The sequence below is a fragment of the Euphorbia lathyris genome, chromosome 2 (assembly GCF_963576675.1).
Source record: "Euphorbia lathyris chromosome 2, ddEupLath1.1, whole genome shotgun sequence".
Lineage (NCBI taxonomy): Eukaryota > Viridiplantae > Streptophyta > Magnoliopsida > Malpighiales > Euphorbiaceae > Euphorbia > Euphorbia lathyris.
The window spans coordinates 111,394,308-111,406,484 of NC_088911.1; the positions used below are offsets into that span (position 1 = coordinate 111,394,308).

General features: G+C 33.3%; 1 protein-coding gene across 1 annotated transcript; it reads right to left on the bottom strand.

Moving 5' to 3' along the window:
- Positions 1-2,519: 2,519 nt before the first annotated feature.
- On the bottom strand, positions 2,520-4,265 carry LOC136220980 (trichome differentiation protein GL1-like). Its single transcript, XM_066008854.1, has 3 exons — positions 4,042-4,265; positions 3,518-3,647; positions 2,520-3,188 (listed from the first exon to the last, which is right to left on the bottom strand). Exons 1-3 carry the CDS (start codon positions 4,196-4,198, stop codon positions 2,645-2,647), a joined length of 831 nt encoding a protein of 276 aa, XP_065864926.1. The 5' UTR covers positions 4,199-4,265; the 3' UTR covers positions 2,520-2,644.
- Positions 4,266-12,177: the final 7,912 nt, after the last annotated feature.

The window sequence follows — 12,177 nt, forward strand, 5'->3', positions numbered from 1 at the left end:
CATTTACAACCCTTCAACAACTATAAATAAGTGATCCATTTCAAGAAATCAAGGTTGGAAAAATTAGAGAAATTAGAGAAGAAAGTTGTTATGTTGAGTTTCTGATTCAGAAAAGAATCAGAAAGTTAGATTTCATTTCTGTAAACAATCGTGCTGTACACGAATTGTATTTAGATTAGTTATAAACACAGTATTAGTTTAGTTTTCATTCTGATAGTGGACGAGACCAGTCTCTATTCCGAAGATCCAGCGAGAAGAATTGACGGCTGAAGCGCATGAGGTTTGACGAACCTACGGAGTTTGAGAGAAAGATTGACGACCCGGATCTCAAAGTTTTCGTTGCAATGCTATCCAAGTTTCTACTTCTCTGTTAACTTGTGAAAATTCACATTTCATTAATGATATACTTATTTATTCAATACATTCTTACTGTTTGTTATTTTGATATTGTTCTGACAAAATGATTTTCAAAATGATAAATTGGTGTTTTTATTAAAACGTTCTATTCCATCTTATTCATATAAGAACTTTGTTGAACACTTAACAAATTTAGTTTTTATGGATGACATGATCGCTGATCGCGGCTTATCAGAAATAAAACACTAGTTTGATTAAGGTAGGAATCATCTCAACACCAGGGGGTATTTCTATGGTTCGAAGCCATTTAATTGAGTATATCGCTATATTGTTACATGTCCATAATCTCACAAAGTTAAAGTTGCTTTCTTTGCTTTATGAAAATAAGTTCTATTTTATTCCGATTACGGAAGTATCTGCTTTATAATCAAAATTCCAAAACGGAATTGTTCTCTAAACTCGATATAATCCTTCTATCTAATCCTAATTTACCAAAACCAATTCCATCAATTAAAACGTATTTCTTTTATTAAACCTAAACACGTGATTAAACCGAATTAAATAAAGTTTTAGTTAAAAAGTGTTCCCTGTGGGTTCGATATCTTTTATTACTACAAGCGTATACCGTGCACTTGCGGAAATCGCTCAACAGAGCTGTAGCTTGGGCGTCCAAGAAGCAACCTCTAGTGAGTCTGTCAACTACAGAGGCAGAATATATCGCTGCTGCCTCATGTGCGTGTCAATGTGTCTGGATGCAGAGAATTCTGAAACAAAATGAAGGTACAAAAATTGACTATGTGAAGGTTCTCTGTGACAATTCTTCTACTATTAAACTTGCAAAGAATCTGATACTTCATGGGAGAAGCAAACATATTGATGTAAGATTTCATTTTTTAAGAAATCTTGTAAATGATGGGTCAATTAAAATGGAATATTGTGGCACGAATGAGCAAGTTGCAGATATCATGACAAAACCGTTAAAGCTTGATCAATTTGAGAAGCTTAGAGAAGCACTTGGTGTTCAAAGCAGCTTGGGTATAAACTAACTTGCTGTAAGCAAGTTTAGTTTAGGGGAGAGTTTTGTTAAGTAACGTGTCTTCTTGTTTGGTTTCTTTGAAATAGTCTTTGCTGTTAACAATAAGTTCCTAGAAACTAGGAATAAGTTAGAGTTTGATTTGGTCTTTTCTGTAATCACGTTTCCTGTATATGTGGGATACGTTAGTCTCTGTTTTTGGATTTTTGTTCACTGTAAAACTATTTAAAGCTTCGTCAGTTTACATTCTAAATAACAAATACTCTTTGCATTTTGTTGCAATTTGTCTATTGTGTTCAATATTTATCAATGCCAAACTCAGTTGTCAAATTTATAGTAAGATATGATGATTTGTAATTTTTTTTTTGACAAATCCTAATTTCGTTTAAATCAAAGGCAATAAAAATACACACGCATCAACTATATACCTAAATAATGGCAAATTATTAGAAGCATTCGGTTTTCCATATTAAATGGATGACCTCCTATACATATTTTGACACGTGTAACATGTATCTACATAAATTATAGGATGTCCCACTATTTTAATTATTACATGGGGTCACAATATACGTGTCCAAATGCGAATTGGAGATCCTCCGAATGATATGTCCGGTGCTTAATATAAAAACTCCCAAATAACATACACCATGCTCGATATGACAATAAAATATGCTTGGTGACATTTCATACAGTGCCTGTTTTTGAAATAAAAGTGTTCATAATTAATTTTATAATTTCTGTATAATCAAATACACATATATAGTGAGAGAAAATTTCATAATTCTATATATATAAAAAAAAAAGTACTGCGCACACCCTTATGTGTCATATCAAATGGACTTCTAAACCTTTATGTGCAAATATAATTAGTTTATTTTTCATAAACATGACTTAAAGATATTTTTTGCTTAATTAAAACAGGATTATAATTTGATCATCCTATATAATAAGTTTATATCTAACATAGAGTAATCAAATTCATGTAATCATTCAGAAATCATATCTTATATGATATATATACATGAAGTTAAATAAAGTTAAACGTAATTAAAGTTTTATTAATTTTGAATACAAATTGGAAAACTTGATTAACAATAATTAAGAAGACAAATAGATCGATCCAGATTAAATTTGTTCGTCACCAAAAATTTTACACAATGATCTGGACCACCGAAAAGCTTCGGATTACAAGCCTTCCCCTTTGATGATAAATTTCAGAAATTGAAAAACAGAAAATAAGAATAAGAAGTGTTAACAAAATGGAGCAAGTAGATTATTATGCATGGTAGGTTTGGTTGATGCACATGCACCAAAATAACCATTAACATCATCTAAATTCCATAGCCCTTCCCACATCACATTCTCTTCATTGCAACCCTCATTACCATTATTATTACCATTAAACACAGTATTCAGCAACCCATACTCGTGTTGATTATCAGCTGTAGACGACGACGTATTCGGATAGAAATTGATGGGGATATTTTCTGGTTGCTGCCTTATTTGAGGAACATATGCCACTTTGTTTTCGTAATTATTTTCATCCAGTAAAGACATTATTTTTTTCATGTCTAATTGGTTTAGCTGGAGCAGCTGCTGCTGCTGGTGTTGCAGCAGTAGCTGCTCTTGCTTTTGTTGTTGTTGTTGCTGAAATTGCTGCCTTTTCAGCATACGAGTTCTCGCCTTGTCGCAGTTTTCGGGTACTGTTTTCACCTTTTTCTTGAAATGGGTTCGCCAGTAGTTCTTGATCTCGTTATCTGTTCTTCCAGGTAGGCTCCTTGCTATTGTGGACCACCTGTATGAACAGATTTTGTGTAAGCACCGGTTTTTAAAGATATGATATGAAAGTCAAAAGTAAAATTCAAAGTGTGCTACCAGGACGGCGGACGCAAGATAAAGTTACAAGAGTTAGAAAGGGTTACTGGTTGGGATCCGTTAAAAGTTTTGAACGATCAAAATCCTTCATCCATTATATTAAAATGTATTTTTGAACTGGTTGGAGGCCAGACCCCCAACCATAGTATGGAACTGGCTGGAGGGCCAAAGCTTCCAACCATAGTATTGAACCCCCTGTGTACTATAGTGATTCAAATATGCGATGCGATGCAACGAAGATTGTCTTACCTGTTCCCCCATCTAGCATGCAGCTCAAGAATAATGTTTTCTTCATGTGGAGTAATTTGGCCCCTTTTCAAATCCGGCCTTAAATAATTCACCCATCTAAGTCTGCAGCTCTTTCCATTCCTTTTCAATCCTATACAAGTTTGATAGTATAAGAAATCAATTGGTTGCATGGATATAGAAACGAACATTGGAATCGTTATTTCCAAAATTCAACACTTTCATAAAATAGCTTTCAAACAGAAACAGATATGGATAAACGCTATTAAAGACAACTGTCTGTGCAAGATAGAATCAATGGATACATCTTTATCCTAGAGATTCTAAAAAAATTCTACTGCAGTTGGAGATTAATTGGTTCTGAACCAATCAAGAAATGACCGTAATGCGTATCATCACTTTGAATGGTCAAGAACCATTTGATCCCAAGCTATTATAGAAATTTTTAGAATTCTAGAAGAAAATACAATAGATCCGACCAATAAAAAACGAGAAGAAAACATGTAAAGAGATTGTAATAATTGTACCAGCAAGCCTAGCAACAGAGTTCCATCTTCCTTCACCATGTGATTTAACATATTCAATAAGCAATCTATCTTCTTCAGCAGTCCATGGACCTTTTCTCCAACCCTCATCAATGAGTCCACTCCAACCCAATTGCCCTGCCATCACACCCCAAGACATGATAGATTTCAAACAAACAAAAGTTTGTTTCTTTAAGGAAAAATAATTGCTAATTAGCTTTTTTTAAGGTCTAATTTTGTCTTTCTAAATTCTATGCTATTTGGGTTGTGTGTTTATTGCATATTTATACCCCTTTTCTCATTACTCTTAGTGTCACCATCAAAATCATCCCTATCCCTTTTCCAATTACAATACTAATTGTACTTTTATTAACCTCCCAAAATTACCATCATACCCTCTGAAATCAGATGGTTGAGATTTGTTCATGAAGGGCATATTGGAAATGAAAATTTTGTCAAGGCATTGGGTGACATGTCCTAATAAGGATCAAATCTTTAATTAGATTACAAAGAGAGAGACAAAAGAGAGTGCCACGTATGGTTTAGGGTTTATGCATCTGGACACTAATTTACTAATAGGCCCTAGAGCATAAAACATAAAATATAAGGAAGTGGGGGTTGGAATTTTATAACATGAAAATTACTGGTGTTCCAATGAATATTTACCAGGTGTTGTGTTTTGATCCTTGTAGTCCCCATTAATCTTTAATTAAATATTAATTTTTAGGGTTATTGGGGTGATTAAAATATTCAAATTTGGGACACCTGTCAGGTACTTTTGTTTTGGTGTCGAGTTTAGAAGTATTGATTAAAATTGAATTACTACTACTAGATCTTTTATTACTGAACTTATTCAAAAATATCATTCTATGGTTATCTTCTCTATTCTTTTGATTAATTTAATGTGCAATATTAACGTATGTGAATTAAAGTTATAAGATTGATAAAAGAATTATTTAATTAATGTTATCTTGATATTTTTATTAAGTGAAAATGGAGAAATAAGTGGAGATTAATGAGTCAGTTTTCATGTTGCAAAAAGGAGCAGGTGCTTTGCTGGTTTACGCCATGTTTGTATATTTAGGAGTTACAATAATTAGTTCTGTACACGAGTCATATCTTTTTTTCTTAGTGAAAGTACATGACTCATATCAAAAAATTTAATAAATTCCCTTTTGTAATATGAGTCCTGTCAAAAAAAAAAAAAAAAAAAAAAGAAAAAAAGGACCCAACTCAAGTTCAATCAAGAAACAAAAAATTTAAAATTTGGACGATTTTAGAAGTTAATAGGTCTCAGAATAAGTAGCAATGTGATCGAAATTAATTCTTGAATTCTAACTTGGTGATACAGTATCTCTATTAATGTATATATTATTAATTGAATAAATTGTGTATGTAACTTTAGTAATTCAATAATTATAGGCATCTTTTGTTTCAGTTTGTTTTGAATTCTTTACTGATGTTTCAGTTTGTTTTGTTTGTGGTTCTGCGAACGAAGTCGCTCACGCCTTAACCCGTGCGGCTCGTTCCATGTCAGAACCAAAGGAGTGGTCTTATAATCCTCCCGATTTTATTCTTCCAGCTTTGTATTCTGATGTTTGTTGATTCAATCTACTGATATTAAGTCTAAAAAAATAATTATAAGCATGTTTGCTTCCGCTGTTAGCTAGTTGTTGTCGTTAGTTATTTACTATTGCAGTAAATGAGTTGTCGTTGCTATTAGCTAGCTGTTTATTATTAGTTGTTTAATTCATAGTGTTTAGTAAAATTATGTTAAACTGTTTGTTAGTATGTAATGTCTAATATGAAAATGATTTAGGGGGTGTTTGGTTGCTCATTTTCATGCTCATGTTTGTCTTTTCACTTCAAAAGTGAGAGTTTTAGGTGTTTGGTTAGTGACTTCCTGTTTGTCTTTTACATCTGGAAAATCAGCAGTAGGTGTTCGGTTAGTTACCTCTTGTTTGCATTTTACACCCGAAAAACATCATTTTACAAAAGCAGAGAATCTCCGCTTTTTGGAAAAGCAGTTTTTTCCAACAGCAAACAGCAAACCGTAACAGCAACAACAAACAGCAACCCGTAACAGCAAGCAGCAAACAGTAGGTAAAACAAACAGGCCCTTAATCAAGAAATAAATTATAAAATAAAATCTTATTACACAAATTAATATAAATAATTTAAATAAATAAATAAATAAAGAATTTGAAATAAAATTTTATTGAACAAAGCAAAATCTCGTTCTCTCGGCAATGATATTATACAGATGGAAATAATATTAAAAAAGAAATATATCTTGTGCTATGCTTTGAGGGATTGCCCGAATAGTAGAAAGGTTTGGGAAGGGGTCCTTCCTCACCACATCCTTCCTTCCTTTATGGGGTTCTCTGATATTGACTGGTTCTCTGAAGGCGTTAATGGGAATTTGTTGGCCAGTATGGAGCACGGGGCTATTCTCTTCGCTATTATTTGTCACCAAATGTGGAAATGGAGGAATGAAGAGTTATTTGCTGAGAAGACTGTCTTTATTCCTGACCTCCGGTTTTACTTCTCGAAAAAACTCTCTGTTATTACAAAGAGTTTTGAAGGAGAGCCTCTGGTTCACCCCTCCCCGGTTAAAGAGGTCCAGTTAGTTGGTTGGAGGAAGCCCAGGGAAGGGGTTGTCAAGTTGAATACGGATGGCTCCTGCCTTAGTAATGGCAGAATTGCTGCTGGTGGAGTTCTTCGGGATGCTGGTGGCGCCTGGCTGGCTGGGTTTACCCATAACTTAGGTACGGGCTCCTCCTTTACTGCAGAGCTCTGGGGGATCTTGTCTGGCATTAAACTTGCCATTCGCATGGGTGTTAAAAGACTTTCGGTGGAGTCTGACAATTTGGAGGCTATCAACAGGATTTCGGATAGACAGGCTGTTTGTCTTAAGAGTCAGAATCTCATTAAAGCCATCTTGAGGCTTCGTCCTGCCTTCGATTCTCTTACCTTCTCTCATATTTATAGGGAGCAAAACCGCGTGGCGGATCGCTTGGCAGCTGCTGGGCATGGGGGGATGTTAGGTGTTTCTACCCTTTCCGTTCCTCCTTCTTTTCTGTTACCTTCTCTTCTTGAGGATAGGATTGGGGTCAGTCTTCCTAGACTGATCCCGGGTTAGGTTTTTGTTTGTTTGTTTTTTTTTCTTCCATTCTTACCAAAAAAATAACTATAAATAAATATTTATGAAAAACTCCAAAAATAAGATTTTCGTGAAGAGCTCATTCGCTACTGTTTTTATATATATAAAAATAAAATAAAATGTTACTGTTTTTTTTTAAACCTTACCAAACATTATAAAACGCTAAACTCTGTTTCAAAAAACTAAAACAAACACCTCTTAATATAGTTCAACCATTTTTGTTTACTACTTATCAGTATCAAAAATGTAATTGCAATTTATCACGTTTCAATAAAATTATTGTATTTTTCTTTTTTATTTCAATAAAATTATTCTAACCATATTAGATCGAAAAAACTCACTTAAATAATCACTTGACAGTCACATTAGAAATGATTGATTTTACGTATGACATAGAAATCATATAATAATTATTTATTTATTTATTTAATTCGGTTTTTTGAAACTCATGTATAATAAAAATATACATTCTTTTTGCTAGACATATAACTATCATGTTGTACCTAATTTTTTTTTTCAAAACCGACTAAGGCCCTGTTCTTTATCACTTAATTTCAGTAACAATCAGTTCAGTTCAGTTCAGCATTCGGTTTCAGCATCCAGTTTCAGCATTCAGTAATTTATGATTATTTATTATATCATAATAATTATTATTATTTATCTATAATTTATCATTATTATATATTATTATTATTTATACTTTATCATTATCTATAAATTAGATAAAAGTTAAGAAATGATAGTTTATTAAAGTATATATCGTTTAATAAAAAAATTAAAACTAAAGTATGCATCCATATTTAAAAATTAGGAATTGCATCCATATTATGAATTGTTTCTAAAATTTACCGAATTTATCAATATTAGGGATAAAATTGCACCATTTTAGACGTTAGGGGTAAAATCACTCTGATCCAAAACGTTATTTTTGCACTTTAACCCTTAATTAGAATAAAAAGTTAAGAGTTTATATTCATATGAAAATTTGTATTTAATTTCATAGGCTTTAAATTATATGTAAATTTGTGTTTGTATGTAATTTGTATTTTTAATTTAAATTAGACTCATTTTTATTTAATTTCATAGGCTTTTATCGAGCCAAGATTTTATCAACCCGAGCTGTTATTTGATATTCAATTTAGTTTTATCTTTAATAATATATTTATTTATTATTGATATTATTAAATTTATTAGAACCATTATTATTATTATTATAAGTTTATTAATATCCAATATTATCATTAAAATTATTTTAAAGTCTAATATCATCATTATTGATTATTGTTAAATTCGGTTAAGTTCAGTTAAGTTCAGTTAAATTCAGTTCAGTTTAATATTCAATAGCATTTAGTTCAGTTCAATTCAGTTCAGTTAAATTCAGTTCAGTTCAGTTTTTTTCAGCGATAAAGAAGAGAGCCTAATTACTTTGTTGAAAAAAAAAAAACAAACTTCAATAATTTTATATAAAATAAAATAAAATTTGGTGACTTTTTTGAAAACTAATTTAACCCTTGAGTGACCATGGCTGCAATTTACCCTTTTTTTTCCCCTTCCATATGTCATTTCCCCATCAGCAGCTGCATCAAATTCCATAAACTCCCCCGTCGTCTTATTATCGATCTCCAATTAATTAGCCAACGAATCTCAATTCACACACTAAAAATCCGTGTCATGTACGGATTATTCATCACTAATTAAAGCTTAATAGTAATTTGTTCAACACCTCAGCATTTGGGGGCATATTAGTCATTTACTAAACTATTTGTTTAACACCTAGCAAATACTGTATATCATATATAAATATAAATATATATATGCATTTTTCGCTTTTCAAGTGAATCAAATTACATTCTTCAAGATCTTATTAGGGTTATTTAATCAAAATATTTTGGATGTCTTTTCAAAGGAGATTAGGATAGAGCATATAGGGTTGCTTGTGGGGTTAGAATGGACATTTTTTTAATTAATTTCAATTTGTTTTTAGTTCATTAGAAGATGATTAATTTTGTGGCATGCTAAGGAGTTTCTAGAGAAAGTTTGATTAGCCTTAAACTTTAATTATAATATTCACTTAACATTCTATGCTATACTACATTAGTGGATTACTTTTTCCTACTTGCTATCTTCCACAGATCTTGTATAAATTGTATTCATTTTTAAACCAAAAAGTATCCCAAGTCCCTAATTTGTTATATTTTTATACATTTAGCTCATAATATTTTAAATTGATAAGTTGAATCATCCATCAATTATAATTATATACCGGTTAATGTAATAATAACTGTAAAAATTAAACTCGTTAAAAACGTATAAGTCACTTAATATGTGATAAGACATTTGGGTTTTGAGCCTAATTTTGCATGCCTCGGGCCCATTCGATAAACAAGCCACCCAAGGCTAATAGCCGCATGAGGTCCAACCCATATGACCAAATCAGACTGCCTATAGGAACCCGATATCTAGACTAGTCAGACATTATATACTTTAATTAGAGGATGCAAAGCTTATATAAAGACCATATGTAATCAAGGAAAGGGATCATAAACCGCTGGAACCACTGATGCGAGTAAAAAGAGCAAATTTATAAGGATGATCATTCATGGAAAAGAGCGTCAAAGTTATAGTTTTCAAACCAGAAATGGAAGAAACAACCAGAAATTACAGTTCAAGTAGGAATCCTCACGAACAACCTCCCAGTAGAACAGAACAACTTAAACAACAGCATTAACGGGTCATTTGGAAGGAAAACGGATAAACACGCGTGTCGAGCAAGCTACATGAGAGAGAAAGAGAGAAAAACGTGGAAAGCAAGACAACTTTGCATCTTGCGCCAAGTGTAGGAGGATTTTTTACTTGTCCTTGTTTTTACCTTTTTGTGACTTTTTGCCCTTGTAATTAGGGTTGATGTAAGGGGAGTATAAGTAGGAGGAAGATGAATGTAATAGGGGATCTCGGCATTACCGCCACCACTAGTTTTTTATATTTTGTTTTTATTTTCCGTTGCAAGAATGTTTTTGGGAGGAACAAGCTGTTCACTCATGACAATGAGTGAGTAGTTCTTCTGCAGGCCTAGCCAGCCATTTAGACGGCGACTGTAAGTATCTTTATTAATGAATGAAGTATTTTTTTTTATCCATGATTGAGTGTTATTAGCATGCTTAAAGAATAGATTAAGATCGAGTCTATTTGATAGTTACTGAGGATGACACGATAGTGCTCCGACGTAATGGAAACAGCTAATCGGCATATGTTGTAGGGGACGGACACGAAAACTACCACATATTGGGGTTTCTTTATGAATGCTCTCTGTTACTTAATGCTTGTTTGTATGTTAGCACAAGGACACTTGGTTAATATTACTTACTTAGTATCTTTCGAAATGGGACACCGGACCTTAGTGACTAATGAGAGAGAGACCCAACTCAGGAATATAAATCTAATTCATTTAACGATAAAAGTTAGGCACAGTTGTTCGTTAGGCGTATGGCTAGGTCTGTGCTTGTTTATCTTGGATTCATTTATTTCACTTTTCGCTTGTTTTGTTTATGTTAAGTTCTCACACATTATTCATCCAGTTAAAAATCTAACAATTAAGGTAACATGTTCTTCTTACTAAAGTCCAATCCCTGTGGAATATGACACTTGGTCTTACTAAATACTACATCTGATCTAGTACACTTGCTAGCGTCCCTATTTAACGCACCAACCACCAAGAAAAAAAAAAGAAAACAAGAAAAGAGAAAAGAAAAGTCAGATCCCTTTTCCTTGCCATGTGTTGATGTCGTTTAATATGTGCTGCATTCTGAAACCTTCTTGAGTAACTTTAAAAGGAGGTAACAACTGGTTAGTGAGGGTCGTCGTTCGACGAACCCATTTCTATGCTTAAATTAGCAAAGATAGAAGACAATATGGGTATTGGAGAATGTGATTTTACATACCATTTGAGGAGTGCTCACTGTTGAAACACCTTTCCACATGATTTTGATTTGACAAAATTATTTAGATTAATGATAAAAATATTCTAACACATTAAATTTAAATACTTTGATTTATTCACACTAATGTGTTTGTTCAATGTTGAGTTATTTGATTTATAAGACATTAAGTTAAGTAGCCCCAAGGCCCATGAAAGAGAGTCAAGCCCAAGTTAACGGATCAAAGCCTCACGGCCCAAGAAGACCAAAACGCAGTCGTACTGAGTAAAACGCAAGCCCAACTTTGAGAAGGATCGAGAAGCCTTCGTCTAAATAGCTTCAAGATGAAGCTGCTGAGTTGAGCGACAAGAAAGTCAGGTCAGCAGTTGACCTGAACAAACTTAGAGACAAAGTATTTCTACTTTGGGTAAAGCTCAGAAGACGCAGAAAGCTGTCTGGAAGACTTTACTATAAATGTGGAAACATTCTGTTTTGTCTGACGAAAAGCTGCTGAGCACTGCCGAAGGCAGAAGATACAAGAATGTTATTGGCTGAGGACGCTGAGCACGTACTGAGTGAAAGCGACAGGAAGCCGTTTCCCTCCAACGGTTATTTCGAAATTCGAAATCACCGGTGCATCAAGTGTCACTATAAATAGGCCACTCAAACGCTTCATTCGATGCAGATCTTCAATTAAGTCGAAACGATGACCAATTTGATATTCGAAATTCTGTGAGAAAAGCAAAGCAAATCTTACACAAATTCCAATTCTGTGTAAAAGTCTAGAGTGATCTGAATCATCTAAAGTGTCTTAGCAATTGTTGTTTAGGACAAACAAACACTTATCATTTCTAGAAGTATAGAAAGGAGAAGCTGAGGACTCGGTTATAGTACTCAGCGTTAGTAATAGGAGTGAGTAGAGGAATAGAGGAAGGTACTCTTGTATACTCAGCTTGCTATTGTAAAAGGTTTGTGCTCTACCTTTAAAGAGCTCAGTAGAGAATTCAAAAAGCTCGGAAGGAACTCCGGGGACTGGACGTAGGCGGAGAGGCCGAACCAGGA

Bases quoted from the DNA above. Each gene is read 5' to 3' on its own strand.
- LOC136220980 (XM_066008854.1), bottom strand. From the start codon at position 4,198: ATGTCTTGGGGTGTGATGGCAGGGCAATTGGGTTGGAGTGGACTCATT. The intron at 3,648-4,041 runs GTACAATTATTA...AAACTTGTATAG, and splicing joins CTCTGTTGCTAGGCTTGCTG to GATTGAAAAGGAATGGAAAG. The intron at 3,189-3,517 runs GTAAGACAATCT...CTGTTCATACAG, and splicing joins CATGCTAGATGGGGGAACAG to GTGGTCCACAATAGCAAGGA.